Raw genomic sequence first — 16,230 nt, 5'->3', positions numbered from 1 at the left:
GGTAGTTCAAAAACTTTTTCATAAGCATAATATCAATACTCACTTGTGTTATCTAGCATAAATGAATTACTTCATGTGATTAAACAAATCAAAGTAAAATTTCTAAACATGTATAAATGTTTAAAATATTTACTTTCAACATTTCGTTTAATTGAAACGAACCCCGTTTCAATATGGCACCTTTAAATGCGTAATACAAGCCGGAAGTGCGACTACAAACTACAATAACCAGTAGTCCCGCTGCCGAGTGACTCACCACTGTAGAGGTAAACATGGCTGCTGTAGGAGCTCTGTCGAGAATAGCCCGGCTGGGCTCCAGAATATGTAAAAATCGTGTAACATTAAGCGGAAACTCACAGAGAAGAGGAATAGCCGCATGCATCGACCGTAAGTACCAGAAAACGAGATCTACTAGCTTTAAGTAATACAAGTAGCTCTAAAAACTCTGTTTCTTTCATTTACCTCATTGGACCTGAAGCAATGAAATGAACCAGCGATATGTTAAGTAGTCACACAGCTTTGTAGCAAACAAACGTGACTGCTGATTAAGATTTAAAAAAAAAAGAAGCTTATGCTACACATATTCAGCGCTTTTATTTACTTATTTATCGCAGCCGACTGTCATTGGTTGGTTTGTTAGATCTCAGTTCCAGTCGGAAGGCAGAGAAAGCTGCACGCCTCTCCTTAGCACCGCCCCTCTCTTTCGGATTATTCAACACCTAGATGTTATTTAAATCATCGTGGCTGTTATGTTGTAATGTGTTAGGTATAACAGGACATAATACTCTATGATATTAGATGTTTTTCAGTTCAGTTCAATTCTATTTTATTTATATAGCACCATATCACAACACCATTTGGGTCATTCTTACTATTCGGTGCCATTTGAGTCCTAGTGACATAATATGGTATATTTAGTGTAAAACTTGTCTAATGCTTATTTCTAAATCATTTTCTTGTATGTTTAACCCCCCTCTACCATAGAACACATTGATATATACACAGGATAAATACATTAAAAGTAAATTACTTTTATTTTAGCACAAGTCACTAAAGTACTATGTCCCCAGTCATGCTTGCTCGACTTCAGTTACAAATATAACTTAAAAATAAATAAATAAATCTAGATTTTTCATAATTTCTGGATTGGCTTATTTCTAATGTTCCTCATCAAATGTTCTTTTTTATTATTAATGCATGTTTAATACTTAAAATCTTTAAAAAATGTTGTGTCCCTGAATCAACTGTCACCCCTGTTACTCTGATAAGAATTCCATAGAACACATCACCTGATTATTCTTTTAGTCACATGACACTCCCAGATGTAACATATTTTGGAGGGAAAACTTTCAAGAAGAAGACGAGTAAGTACCACTCTTTAATCAACCCTTTTTTCAATGTTTTAGCAAGATTTTGTAATGTGGCAAAGCATAACACGTCCAACCTGTTACGCTTATTAATAGTGGAAACAAATTTTTTTTTGTAATTTTTATAATATGGCTAACATGTTAAAAATGGTTCTTAGTGGTCACCATGTACTAGCTTGTTGTTCATCATACTAGTAGTAATGGCTAAGTTTAGCATAAAATCTCCCCCCTGTTACCGTCACCCCTGTTATTGCTATGCACTGTAACAGGTCTCTTTGGTCTCTTTGGTTATTGGGAGGGAATGAATCAGCAAAATTAAGTTACTTAAAAATGGAGCCAATTTTTTTTTATATTCCCTTTGAATCTAAAAACAATCTTTTGAAATTACACTGTGTCTTAAAACTGAACCTGTCTTCTTTCAATATAATGCTTGTTTAAAATACTTCCTTGAAATTTCCTTGCAGATTTTAAAAAGGGACATTGTAGCTTTTAGAAAATGTAAATATTACTATAACTGTGTATTCAAAACAGTTATTAATAGAAAATTGAATGTCCTGTAACAGGGTGGACATTTGGCACGTCATGGGTAAAGACTTTGATTTTAAAAAATATTATAATATAATATCCTTAGCTGGACCAATACATTTTTCTTATAGGTTGAAAATCCCTCTTTTAGATGAAATGTTAAAATAATTCAAAATTTTGTATTTTTTGATGAAGAGTGATCACACTGAAATGGCACCGAATAGTAGGAATGACTCATTTGCCTCAAGGCACTTTGTATTGTAAGGTAAGGATCCTACAATAATACAAAGAAAACAGAAAAAACCCAGCACTCATATGACCTCTTGTGAGCAAGCGCTTTGGCAGCACTAGGAAGGAAAAACTAGAAGGAGGACGAAACCTCCAGCAGAACCAGACTCGGGGAGGGGCGTCCATCTGCCACAGCTGGCTGGGGTTGAGGGACAAAGACAGGACAAAGACTGTGGAAGAGAGCTAGAGATTAATATAGGTTTATAAATACATAGTGAGTAAAAAAGGTGACTATTTATATACTCTAAATGAATCTCTGTTTAACAATATGCTGTAGACACTTATGAGGGAATTCTTAGCCTGGGTTCAACGTGACCTGAGCCAGACTGTGAAGACATGAAATATGAACAGTATGTAATGGTTAAAAGCACACAGAGCAGTTTCTGTATTTAATGTCCTCCGCTCTTTGTCTGCAGCTTCCCACGGACTCACAGATGAACAGAAGGAGTTTCAAAAAGTGGCCTTTGACTTTGCAGCCAATGAAATGGCCCCACACATGGCAGAGTGGGACCAAAAGGTATGAGCTAGGAGGCTTAAAACACTGTTATTAATCAAACGTGAAAGCAACAGATGTGAGGGGTTCAAAACCATGTTTGCTCATATAAAGGCAATCTTTTGTATCAATCCAAAGTCCTGATCAGGAGAAAAAAAAAGTAAAAATAAGTATTAGGCAATAAGTAACTAGTAACAGCACTAGGCAGGGTGTGCTAATGGTTAGATGTTTCTTCCCCACTCAGGAAATCTTTCCAGTGGAGACCATGCGTAAAGCGGCCCAGCTGGGTTTCGGTGGGATTTACGTTCAGCCAGATGTTGGAGGATCTGGCCTTTCTCGGCTGGACACGTCGATCATCTTTGAGGCTTTGTCCACGGGATGTGTGAGCACCACAGCCTACATCAGCATCCACAAGTATGAATAATAAGATTATTTTGGTTGGGAGCATTTTTAAAAGACGCCATATTTACAGCAGGTGTCAGTTTGTCTGGATTATACATACAGGAAGATGGGTACACTGTGGCCATGAAGGGATGAACGTGGTCGGTAACAATACTCAGGTTCACTTTAGCATTTAAATAATTGGTACTTCAGCAGGCTGAACTGTTAATACAAGGCAGGATGGATCCATGCTTTCATGTTGTTCATGTCAAATGTTGAAGCTGAAATCGAGACTCAACAGACCAGGCAACATATCTCTAGTATCCAATTTTGGTGAACTCGTGCGAATCCTAGCCTCAGTTTGCTGTACTTAGCTGACAGGAGTGGTACTCTGTGTACTCAGACCAGCACGTATTCTACCAACACCATCATTAAATCACATTTCTTCCAATCTGATGCTCAGTTTGAACATCACTGGGTCGACTCGACTGTGTCTTCATGTCTAAATGCACTGAGTTGCTGTCATGTGATTGGCTGATCAGATATTTGTGTTAACAAACAGTTGAAGTGGTATGCCTAACAAAGTGGCCAGAGAGTGTATGTTATTTATTTATTTGCATGTTAATCTCCTCTGTCCTCCTTATCTTTGCAGCATGTGTGCCTGGATGATAGACAGCTATGGCAATAAAGAGCAAAGGGAAAAGTTTTGTCCTGATCTCTGTTCTATGGAGAAGTTTGCCTCCTATTGTCTCACTGAACCAGGTGAGTCTGCATGCGAAAAGACAGCAGAGTTCTTTGTGTAAAATTATTCACAGCTGTCTATGTGAGAAATTCGTTTCACATGTATGTTGTTCTTCCACACATGTGAGTACTTTAGTTAAAGTTCAACCTGCGATCTTTGTTTTAGGCAGCGGCAGCGATGCTGCTTCTCTTCTGACCTCTGCTCAGCGGAAAGGCGACCATTACGTCTTGAATGGCTCAAAGGTAACTCAGACCTGTCTGTACGCTCATGTCATTTAAGGTCTGTAGAAATGCAAGCTCCTCTAATTTCTTCGGCACTTTTTAGGCCTTCATCAGTGGAGGAGGAGACACAGATGTCTACGTCGTGATGTGCAGAACTGGAGGTAAAGGACCTAAAGGTATCTCATGTCTGGTGGTGGAGAAGGGAACCCCCGGCCTCAGTTTTGGCAAAAAAGAAAAAAAAGTACGACTTCACAGTTGCGCCACTTTGGTGTTCAACCACTAGATGGCAGAATTGAGCCAATCAGCTGTTAAAAACAATCTGTCCTCCAGGTGGGCTGGAACTCTCAGCCGACCAGGGCCGTGATATTTGAGGACTGTGCGGTTCCAGTGGCGAACCGGCTCGGTGAGGAAGGACAGGGCTTCAACTTCGCAATGAAAGGCCTGAATGGAGGCAGAATTAATATTGGTAAGGAGGAAAACACCACCCAAGTAGCCAAGCATCCAAAAACTGTGTCTTTTATACTTACAATCCAATGTAAATCTTTTTTTTTTTTTAAAGCTAGAAGTAACAGTATGTAATCTGCATCATAATTGGGCTTCAACGAGCTTCGGGGGAAACAGATTTGTGCATAAATTGCGTGCAGCGTGCTTTTAAAGAAACCTTGAGTTGGTTAAGGCATGACGAATGGTTTCAGTAGATTTGGATTAACACACTTTTATAAATGAGCATGCCCTTGGTTATGACCAGTAGCAGTGGCTTGCTCAGTAATAACTCAGCTCAAACCGTCAGTATTTGTGGTCACACAGTATTTGGCATTGACATGAAGGCGTTTAAAACAAAGCCAAACAACTTACTCACTGGTTTTCCTCTAAATACTCTGCCGCCAGCTTCCTGTTCTCTTGGGGCGGCGCATGCTTCTGTGCAGCTGGCGAGGGATCACCTGTTAGTGCGCAAGCAGTTTGGAGAAACACTCTCAAACAACCAGGTAAGCAGGTTCCCCTGTTTTCAGTTTATTTAGTGAAAACTCAGTGAAACAGAATACTTGTCCTGCCACTGTTATTCACGCCCCCCCCCCCCCCTCTCTTTTAATATGGTAGTTTCTTCAGTTCAAACTGGCAGAAATGGCCACCAAGTTGGTTGCGTCTCGCCTTTTGATACGTGAAGCAGCGCAGGCGTTGCAGGAGGACCGCCCCGATGCTGTTGCCATCTGCTCCATGGCCAAGCTCTTTGCCACAGACGAGTGCTTTAATGTGAGCAGTGCTAAGGAGGATTAACAGTATTTGGCTAAAAAGCATGAAATTAACTATATTAAGTGATCTTTTATGTTTTTTCCTGCTTGTATTCAACAGATCTGCAACCAGGCTCTTCAGATGCACGGTGGGTACGGTTACCTTAAAGACTACGCAGTGCAGCAGTTTGTCCGGGACATCAGAGTCCACCAGATCCTAGAAGGTGAGGTTTTTTCTCTCTCTTTAGCCTTTTTGTTTGTCTTTTGTCATATTTTAGTGTGGCTCCTTTGGTTTCATGTAAGGCAACTGTGATGCTGTTTTTCACCAGCTGTTTCCTGCTTTTGTTTCCCTTAAAGGAACCAATGAAGTGATGAGGATGATCATTTCCCGAAATCTGCTGTCGGAGTCGTGATAAAGCTCGTCCTCTGGATTTAAACTGACCATGTTGTTATGGTCTTCATATCTGGTTTGTTACAGTATGACTGGTGCTGCCCTGCACATCATAGTTTCAATGAATGTTTCCTGACTTGAGTGTATGTTCATCCACCCACCCTCCATCTAATAACCCTCGCAAATCAGCATCATTGTCATAAATAAACCCTTTAGACTCCATGTTTGAATGTGTACGCCACATCAGATGTAATGTAAGTTAGCACAACCAACTTCAGTGTAGTTTTTTCAATCCTTCTGTCACAAATCACCCTTGACACTCGTCTCCAACTGCTCCACCCTGCTGGCACTCCGTCTGTTGCTTTGAAGGGTTTACCCCAGGTAATTAAACTCATCCACCAGCGACGGAGAGATGACAGAGGAAAAAGTAATAAGAAAAAGTAACAGTTCATAAAATCCCAGCATCACTGTCCCTAAAGTGGTCTTTCAATCCTTATGTATATTCATGGTTATTGCAATTTTACTGTATTTCATCCTTTTCTTTGCTTTTTGCAGAATTACAGAAATATGTCACAGGTGCTGTGAAGGTTATATAATGAAATGTTACACTCCAAATAAAGCTTTCTTAAATTGGACTTCATTTGCAGTTTAGCACCTTTAGGTTTTTGTTTCCATTAAATATGGAACTGATCAATATTTAGTCAAATACTGCAGAACATTTTATTGAAAAACAAAATTCCATCAACAGTCAGAACTGCATTAAAAGTGCTACATGTAGTATTTCAACATCAGAACATCATTGCATCGTTATCTCCAGAGTTCAGTGTAATTGAAATCATGAAAACAAACAAGCAGAAAACATTGGTCAGATATCGAGGATGGACGCTTTCTTGAGCGGTCTCCACTACTGGCTCTGCCATATGTTTGCAGTAATCTTGTTATACTCAACAATTTTAAGCAAAATAGTCAGAAACCATCGCCTTTAACACTTATACTCACTACTTTGGTTACATTCCAGCTACCATAACAAGCAAAATCATCACGTTTTGAGTCCTTATCAGTCTTCAACCCACACTGAAACTTGATGTGAACATGAATGTGGGCCAGAAATGTGAAACTCTAGAAACTATTTTCAGTGTCTGAATTGTGTGTTTTTGCTCTGAACGAGTGCAGTTAGCCTGAGAAAAGTGAACTTTACACATCCAGGTAAAATAACATAAAAATGAAATTAGAAAAATCTCTTTACAATGAAGTTGTAGAAATCATAGAAATGTAGCCAAAACATTGCACGACAATCGCAAGTAAACCATCCTGCTTGCTACGGTTTACAATATCACTGTATGCTGCTACGTAAAATCAACACTTCTTTTCGTTCTAAGCATGGAAATAAAAATATATTTCTCTTTAATGAGCCTGATCGCAGCATTTAAAAGAAAACTGAAATGAAGAACGCTGCACTGGTTCGTCAACAAACCGAAGGAAGAGTTTGTTCCAGTGAAGCACGTTTTTTTCCTTCTCTCTCAACCTATCAGGCCTTCACCGAGAAAGGGCGCTTCATTGCGAGGGATTCTCTGTCCTTTGCTTCCCACGCCGTTACACCAGTGATCCAGCCTGGCTTTGAGCAGGCACCATGACAGCAACAGCTCCCATGCGTGTCAGAGTGGAGGAACTAACTTGTGGGGACACAGTGGGTGGAGGTGCCATCTGAGGCTGCGCCCCCTCAGTTCTTTTGGGGTTGGTGACCGCAGGGCTCCTGAGAACCTGCGAAGGAGCCCCGTTTGCACTCGGAGGCCGCCTGTGTTTACGCGACGGCGTGCCTCCGATGTTGTAGCCAGGAAGCCCTTGTAAGGTATTGGCTTCTCCAGGGCGCAGCTGGTAGGCGTTGATCACTGAGCTCGCGTCTGAAGCTGATATCGGGGAGTACGGATAGTGGAAGTTGGGCTGATGGGGGTCTCGTGGTTGAGGGCTGGTGGCTATGGAGGATAACGTGCCATTCTTGGACATACCATCTGAGCCTGTGTTGCTCTTTGCCCATGACACTCGCTTTGGTGCCTGAGCGTCCTCCCTGCGGTAAAAAGCAAGGAAAGAGGGTGAAAGAAAAATCATTAAAAAGGAGACAGAAAACAAAACAGAAGTGAAGTGCTTCAAGTAAAACGATAACGGACACTGCAGCTGCAATACTGTCAACAAAACACATTGAGTGACAGTATTTTATACTCACGTGATCTCCTAACAATCAAGCGCTTGTAAACTACTGATTTAGTGTAAACGATGCTCTACTTACACAGTATCAGTTACAAAGGTTAAATGTTCAAAAATGCACAAAAACTAGGATAGCATGAAAACACAGATAACACATACTTGCTGAATCACTGCTTTGCATTACTGTAAACGGACTCTTAGAAGCAGAAGGCTTGTTTGTTTTTTTTTGGAAAATTTGTGGGTACATTACACCGTGAGGTGGAGGGCACACATTATGGCGCTTACCATATCTTAGTGCAGGGGTTCTGGTTGGATGATGTGCAACACTGCACATTTCACACTGAGCAAAAGTCAATTTAAAGCCCTGCTCCAAACAACTGGATTCAAAATAATGAGAAAAAACAGGATCTACCCTCTTCGACTCCAAATGGCCTCTTTAGGATGAATAGGATGACTTTACTGTCACGTCGTGCTCAGAGACGACACACTCTACTTTCCATTTGTATCATCATCATTTTTTGGACACAGAAATTACATCTCACTACTCCACATTTCTGACAGCTGTCAAGAAATACACGATGTACACATAGACTGTATAAAGCCTTAGCTCCAGTGATATAAGCCTTTTAATGGTAAACTTCTGTTTGAAGACATGAGATGAGCATTTTAACCTTTATGTGGTGTTTTTAAACTGGAGAAGGGAAACTGGATGCTTATTGGCCAATGACTTGTTGATCACAAGTGATTAACCAATGAGAAAATCCAGGCTAATCCTCCTTTTGGATTACATGGAATGACCAAAATTTACAAAACTGACATAATTTTACTGTTCAACATGTCCTAAAACAAGGGAATAACATATTAAACTCATCAGCAATTTGTTTAATTATGTTTTTATTAGAATATAATAAGCCACGCATGGCGTCACTGTGATCTTGTAGAGGCATAAAAGAGGATTTAATGTGACAAAGTGCCCACTCTACAGACAGTGAAACTCACTTGATTTCATTGGCTATCTCCTCCTCTGTGTCCCCTCTTCTCCTCAGTATGAATATGAGAAACAGCACCATGGCCACCAGTCCCACCACTGACCCCAGAGTAGCTGCTGTAATCACACCTGCGTTGGAAGCTGAGAAACGTAACAAAGATGGAGTGGTGATTTCCCAAACAAACTTTTAAATACTCTGGGGTGAAGGAGAATAAAAACAGAGTTCATGCTGTGTACATACAGGTGAAAACCTCCAGGTTAATGGAGCAGCTGTCGGAGCCGGCGGTGTTGCTGGCTCGACAGATGTACTTCCCTGACATGCTTTTAGTGAGGTTGCTCAGCCTGAGGGTACCGTGTCTCTCATCTGAAAAAAACAACTGTAGTTACACACTCTTCACAATCACATATTTATGTGATCTGAGCCAGGAAGAAGAAAAACGTCAAGGGAACTAAACACATGAACTTACTACAGTACGAAGTAACAGACTTACTATATATACACAATTACAATTGACTATAACTGGATTTATATTTATTAAAAATAAAAAGTTTGTTCGTTTGCAACTTAGTTTTCTCTTTTAAACTTAAACATGGGATTCTTTCTATCAGTATCACAAATATTATGTTAGTATCACTTTATTTATTTTTGTTGGTTTTTTATATCATGCTAAGACTAATGTATTCAACATATCATTGCAGTGTTAATACAGAATATAATTATTGGCTGGCCATTATTGGCTGGTTTCCATTACTTAGTGGAGGAAAAGAAATGTTACATTGCTGCAATCTAACAACACTAGTCTGTTGATGCTGGACATGAGTTTTTGTTTTCATATTTTCTCACACATGCAGTGAGAGCATGTGCATCAGTCTCACAATCTGTTCCTCTTAGCACATCTGATCTTAAAATACTATGTTGCAGACATAGGCTGTCGAAAAATAAACAAGCTTCATGCTGGATTTATCACAGCAAATCCTCTGAAATCCAATCTGAGACGTCATATCGCAGCACGCCTTCATCTGATCTCATTTTGATTCATGGCGGCAACTGAGAGTAGGTGTGTTTGATTTTACTGGAAACCCTCCCCTGAAAAAGTGACTGTAAAGCATTGAGTCAGTCACAAAGGGCAAAAGAAGTAGATTTAGTGGAAAGGTGTGAGCAAAATCTTTAATAATTATTCCCAAACTGCTCTAATCCCAAAGTTTTGGTTGGGCAAAGGCTGGACTGAGCTTTGTTTTGTCTCTCCTGTTTCACTACTACAAGGAGGGCTAAGGTAGGCAGATGTAATAATTTCTAAATCTGTTGTGTTTTCAATAAATACAGAAGAAGAAGAAGCTGCTGACATATATCCTGCCCCTCTAGGTCTTAAAAAAACATTGAAATCAAAAGTAGAAATAAATTATGCCTATGCTTATTAAGCTTAAGACCAGCGTGTTAACATTATGCGTGAGAAATCAAAATAAACCCAGGAAAAACAGTTGTGGATAAGGGTGATATGCACCTGTCCTGCTGTGATTATTTAATCCCTGGGCCTAAAAAACAGCTGTGAAGGCCCCAACCTAATTGTGACAGATTAGCCGCGTATCAGCTGACTCGTTTGGAGCGATTTCAAGCCTGCACAGTGATCACAGATCCCCGTGGCAACAGAGCTGCAGGGATCTGATGTTACAGTAAGTGCGACTTCATGTCAAGATGGGACCATTACTCATGTTATGCTGCCATCACTGCAAGGTCAATGAGCAGCATTTGTCAAAGCCTTGACACATGACATGTGACTCATGGAAACTGGCAGACTTTGCAGCTAATAGTATAGTCAGCTACCTCACATGGCATATGTGCCCATCGAATGCAGGATTAGTTTGCACAGCAATGTAAGCAAACATGTTTAGTTTGGATGTCAGTAAAGGGTATAACATTAATTCTGACCTAAAGGGCTAAACAGCCATAAGCTGATAAAATTTCGAGTAAGTAAGAAGCACAACTAAAACAGAAGCATAAAAGACACCTTTCCCTGTTTATTCACTCATAAATCTATTAATTTCATGCCTATGTTTAAATTATATCCTTAGTATGAGGAGTGTCTCAAGAGTTTTTGGGCTGCAGTAACAATATTAAAACAGATACAGTATATAGGGCAAAAAAAAATAGGTTTTTACAATAACATAATTTATTCTGACATCTTTGCACTCTGCACCATAAATCTCCTTGACTTTAGGTGCCTCTTTTATGCTTGAATAAGTCATAGGTTAGTGTTAAATAGCTAAAAAGGTGGTCAAAATTATTTTTTTTATAAAATTATAATATATATATATATTTTTTATTAAACCCTTTATAAAGCCTGGAGAACTTAGAACATCTGACTCCTTGGAGGCAATTTTTTTTTTCTTTTTTAAATGAGTGTTGGCTTGAGACTTTTACACAGCATATATGCTGTAAAAAGCTACAGTGAACAGACAATATGTAATCATAATAATAATAATAATAACAGTAATATTAGTAATAATAATAATAGTTTTACTTAGCTAAATAAGTAAAACTATTACCAGCAGAAACTGTTAATTACTCGTATTGTAGCCTACTAATTTTATATTTTGCTATTAATAAACATTTATTTATAGCACACTAAACTGCAAATTGTATAGCATTGTTACAAAGTTTACATATCAAGTTAATGAGTTTAAACAGTTGAACAATTCCTTTGAGTTTTACAGTTACTTCAAACTAGCTGCTGAACAAATTTCTAGCACATCAAGCTAAAGCTAATTAGCTACTAGGTAGCTAGCAAACATTAACTATTTTTTAAATCAATGACTGTATAAGATTTTTTTCAATATATGGTTTAAACATTGCTTGCTGTGTTTTTTTTTTAAAGTTTAAACTTTATTGTGTGATATTTAGGTCCTCTTGGATTAAGTCAGTTATTCTGTGTGCTAACTCGCTAACCATGAAAGCTAAAAAGTGACTGAAAGGGTTACAGATATTTTTATCCATATCTGCAAGAAAATCATATTCATGTTTTTCACATGTGAAATATTCATATATAAGTAATAAAATATGAAAGCATATTAAATTTATACAATTTAGGGTTATTATTGACTATATTCATATTTATTTATTAACCCACATCATAGCTTAACTACACAATAATAAATTAACATAATCTTATAGTACACAGTTAAAAACTGCAATGGGATGACAGCTAAATCTAACACAACATACTGCAAAGATTTAAAGGACAAAGTCAACCCTTCCGCTTAATATTAATGAGGCTTGGAAGTTTAAAAGTCCTTGTCATGAGGGGTTAAAGTGGGATTTGGCAGGTGGGGAACACCAAGATCAAGTCTTAGTCTTAAGAATCACTTAGAAAAAGGGCACATAAGACATTGTTTTGTAAGCTCCAGTAGGTTTGTCCTTGTGTACAACCTGTGATCTGCTGACCTGGGTTTCTACTCTAATATTCATTGCTCTGTCTGATGATGCAACCAACTGAATTCAACAATATCTAAAGCAGATGTTACACAGGCTATATGGCCGATTTCCAACCCCCTAACTAGATACAATAAAGCTAGTATAAAAGGTTTATACCTTGATGTCTGCTACCTTTGATGTAATCTGGTAACATTGCCCTAGCTGTAACCAGTCAAGCGCACTGCATTACTGTAAACTAACCAGTGTACCCTGCACTAGCCTGAACAGTATATTCTTAAAATTTAAATGACTTAAATTTGTTTTTGGAAGACATTTCACAAAAACATAATTTAGCAACACATCACCTATAGATCCAAAATTTTAATTAAGCACTCTAAAATGAATAAGAAAATTACACATAAATTTTAACTTACTAGTCCATAAAAATGTCACACACTGAGCAATGATTACTTTTGAAAATAACCTTTGATCTTCCTTTCCTTTCTTCCCTTTCTTTCTCTGTCAATGTCACACATTAACATTTTTCCCCCTGGGAAATACAGAAACTGTCCACTTTTTGAAAAACTGCACGGAAACAGTTGTGTGTGTTTGGTGACATTTGTTAAGTTGATTAAAATGTTGCATTTAAAACTACCTGCCATTTAAAAAAAATGTTACTCTGTTATGCTTACTTCAGTAGCTACCCAGTTGCTAAGTACCACAACAAATTTACTTCTGCACCATGAACGCATCACAGCAACAATAAAAAGAGGGATGTGTTGAAAGTGTAAGTGGGCCTTGGGATGTCAGTTTTTTTCTTGTTACTAAGTACCACCAAGCTGCCCCTGGCAGCCACCACAGCCTGCAGCACATGAAGAATGAACTCATTCAATAGTGATATACAGTGCTGCCCCATTCCCGATTTTCCTCTTTTTTTCTGTTTGTCACACTTGAGTGTTTCAGATCATCAAACAAATGTAAATATTAGACAAAGATAACACAAGTTAACACAAAATCCTGTTTTTAAATGAAAGCCTTTATTATTAAGTGAAAAAAATGACCCTGTGTGAAAAAGTAAATGGCCCCTAAACCTAATAACTGGTTGGCCCACCCTTAGCAGCAACAACTGCAATCAAGCGTTTGCAATAACTGAGTTTACAGCACTGTGGAGGAATTCTGGCAGAATCATCTTTGCAGAATTGTTGTAATTCAGCCACACTGGAGAGTTTTCGAGCATGAACCACCTTTTTAAGGTCATGCCACATGCTAGAATTGAATTCTAGGCCACTCCAAAGGCTTCATTTCTGGTGGTGTTTTTTGGATCATTGTCCTGCTGCAGAACCAAAGTGTGCTTGAGGTCAGAAGCAGATAGCCCGACAGTCTCCTTTTCTGCTTTTTCTGAAATGTGGTGTTACTTTTACACTAGATGTAATGGGACACACATGTCCCAAACTGTTCAAATTTTGTCTTGTCAGTCCACAGAGCATCTTCCCAAATGTTTTGGGGATCATCAAGATGTTTTCTTCCAAAACTGAGTTGAGCCATTATGTTCCTTTTGCTCAGCAGAGGTTTTCGTCTTGGAACTTGGCCTTGTAGGTCATTTTTGCCCAGTCTCTTTCTTACTAAAGAGTCATGAACACCTGACCATAACTCAGCCAAGTGAGGCCTGCAGTTCTTTGGGTGTTGTTCTGGGGTCTTTTTAAAGTCTTGGATGAGTCGTCCTTGTGCTCTTAGGGTACTGTTCCATGTTTTCACCATTTGTAGATAATGGCTCTCACTGTAGTACCACAGCTTTAGAAATGGCTTTATAAACTTTACCAGACTAAGAGATCTCAATTACATTATTTCTTATTTTTTCACACAGGGCCATGTAGATTTAGATAATTATTTTTTTGCCTAAATAATAAACAGCTTCATGTAGAAAATGCATTTTTTCTTTACCTGCATTATATTTGTATAATATTTACATTTCTTTGATGATCTGAAACATTTAAGTTTGACAAACACACCAAAAAAAACAGGAAATCTGGAAAGGGGAAAAGATTTGTTCACCACTGTACAATAACCTGTCTGTCAGATTTAATTACTCGTGCTGTTCCAGATTGTTCCAGCCCACTTTAACCCCTGCTTGTCATGGAAATAGTCAGGAAAGATTACAGCATAAAACACTGGTTCACAATTCCAAATGGTTAAAATAAAGACAACTGAGTGGTTTTATAATTAATATTTATAGAGTTTGAATCTAGTCTTTTTATTTTAAATTTTTGAAAATACTATTATAAGCATTATTACAAATGGGGTTGATTTGTCTTTTCCTTTAAAGCTTTCTTAGAGCTTAAGGAGTGCCATGTTGACTCTACAAACATAATTATTCTTGCAGGTAGAGGTGAGAAAGAGTATGGGGAATAACTGAAAAACGTATGACTGAAAGCCCTTACCCATGAACCCAAGGACAAGCATGGTCTGGGGGCAGGCTCTCCACTCTTTCAATTATTTTTTTACAAAAAGATGAAAAAGAGAGTGAGCTTAAATGAAAGGTAGAGAGGGAATGGTAGAAATTGAAGGGAGGGGTAGCAAGATGTGCTGCACTCTCTGTCCCAAATCCAACTTATGCTTCTTAGAGGGGCTGATCAAGTAATGACATGGGGCTTGTTAGATTAGGTACCTAGGCCAACAGGAAATGAGAAGTGCGGCGAGAGGATCAGCAGAGAGAGAGGAAAAAACAGAGAGGGAGAGAGAGAGAGAGACTGCTGAAAGGGATAAGCAGTGATGGGCAGAGTAAAGTTCAAGTGTCACAGAGTTGGCATATATCAGTGTGCATAAAAAGATGCGTGCAGGGTTGGAGCTCGAGTGTTGAAAGCATGTGAGAGGATGCATAATCAGAGGGAGTAGTTTTCATGTTATGAGTTTGAGGACTTAAAGAGATGAAGGCCAGAGATCAGAACAGTTAAGTCAATACTCAATCAATCAGCCAAAGTCCTACTGCTCAGAAACAGATGGCGTCTTTTTTTTCTTTGTGAAAAATAATGCAAGAAATTCCTGTTTTCTCTCTTGCGCTTGTGCAGCACGTTGAAAGGAGAATGCTACGTGTCTCATTCAGTAAAGAGGATTTCACACTGTGCGTCATGCCACGATCGAGGATCTTCCTCTGAAGTCCATTTGAAACATTTACAGCTGCAGTCAAAATTATTCAACCCCTTTATCCTGCTGGTGTAAACAATAAAACTCAAGGGAATCATTTATTTAGTCACTATACTGTAGTGAACAAAGACAAAACAGCTTCAAATAATTAAACTTTGACAGGGTCAATCTGTTCAGTTGGGAATCATGAATCACTGTGAATCCATTTCACCTGCTGTGGTTCAGATGAAAGTGACAACAGGTGTGCTGGAGAGGATCACAACAGTGGAATGGTTTTGCATGTGGTAGCCACAGACCATTACTCTCTCTTTATACACTCTGAATGACTTTTCTGCAATTTTGCTTTTTCTTAGTAATCTTGCTGCTACTTTTGCATGAGACAGTACCTGCAGTCCATTCAGGTTGCACATGTAGTCCAGCTTGTCCAGGAGAGCACATCCCCATTCATGTGTACCTAGAGCTGGGCGATATGAGATTTTTTCATATCACGATATGTTTTTTTCATTTCAGGCGATAACGATATCTATCACGATATAAGCCAAATAACTATAATTGTAAGATTTAAATGTGCCGTTGCTCACAAGTAAAATGTGAAATAATCAGCAGCTTGTTTTTATTTAAATATTTATTTCCCATAATAAGTTCAACAGGGTAGATGTACTTAAGGAACATGAGACTTTTTCAGATAAATAAAGGCAAATATTACAAACTACACAAAAGGCAGCCGCTAAAGCGTTTAAGTTTCAAAATAGAACAAACGAAACAGACTAAATTGTCAATTCCACTTAGAAACAAAGTATTAATTCTAAAAATAAATCTTAGTTTGTTTTACAGAAGAACAGACAAAACTGAC

General features: G+C 38.5%; 2 protein-coding genes across 3 annotated transcripts in view; one reads left to right on the top strand and one right to left on the bottom strand.

Moving 5' to 3' along the window:
* The first annotated feature begins 250 nt into the window (after positions 1-250).
* On the top strand, positions 251-6,272 carry acad8 (acyl-CoA dehydrogenase family, member 8). The gene is made up of 11 exons (XM_085243710.1): positions 251-387; positions 2,597-2,697; positions 2,918-3,087; positions 3,707-3,816; positions 3,962-4,038; positions 4,121-4,258; positions 4,348-4,483; positions 4,906-5,003; positions 5,116-5,268; positions 5,368-5,470; positions 5,604-6,272. Exons 1-11 carry the CDS (start codon positions 273-275, stop codon positions 5,657-5,659), a joined length of 1,257 nt encoding a protein of 418 aa, XP_085099836.1. The 5' UTR covers positions 251-272; the 3' UTR covers positions 5,660-6,272.
* Positions 6,273-6,343: 71 nt separating this feature from the next.
* esamb (endothelial cell adhesion molecule b) overlaps positions 6,344-16,230 on the bottom strand; it is a 62,265-nt gene continuing 52,378 nt past the window's right edge. Inside the window, exons 5-8 of one of the 2 annotated variants that reach the window (XM_085243708.1) lie at positions 14,675-14,719; positions 9,069-9,191; positions 8,839-8,968; positions 6,344-7,702 (exon numbers count right to left, since the gene is read on the bottom strand). In XM_085243708.1, coding sequence (XP_085099834.1) covers positions 7,231-7,702; positions 8,839-8,968; positions 9,069-9,191; positions 14,675-14,719 — 770 coding nt within the window. In that variant the 3' untranslated portion in view covers positions 6,344-7,230. The remainder of the gene's footprint in view (positions 7,703-8,838; positions 8,969-9,068; positions 9,192-14,674; positions 14,720-16,230) is intronic. The other variant, XM_085243709.1, reaches the window with a different exon arrangement.

This window comes from Mchenga conophoros, linkage group LG14 (assembly GCF_057382185.1).
Source record: "Mchenga conophoros isolate Kocher_MC1m ecotype Shallow Benthic linkage group LG14, M_conophoros_male_GT1.1, whole genome shotgun sequence".
NCBI classification, from domain to species: Eukaryota; Metazoa; Chordata; class Actinopteri; order Cichliformes; family Cichlidae; genus Mchenga; species Mchenga conophoros.
The sequence above is the reverse complement of the archived record's forward strand: the minus strand, read 5'-3'. Positions and strand labels throughout refer to the sequence as shown.

Excerpts from the sequence above, each read along its gene's own strand:
- acad8 (XM_085243710.1), top strand. The coding sequence starts at position 273 with ATGGCTGCTGTAGGAGCTCTGTCGAGAATAGCCCGGCTGGGCTCCAGA. Across the intron at positions 388-2,596 it reads AATAGCCGCATGCATCGACC|CTTCCCACGGACTCACAGAT; the intron begins GTAAGTACCAGA and ends CTTTGTCTGCAG. Across the intron at positions 4,484-4,905 it reads TGGAGGCAGAATTAATATTG|CTTCCTGTTCTCTTGGGGCG; the intron begins GTAAGGAGGAAA and ends CTCTGCCGCCAG.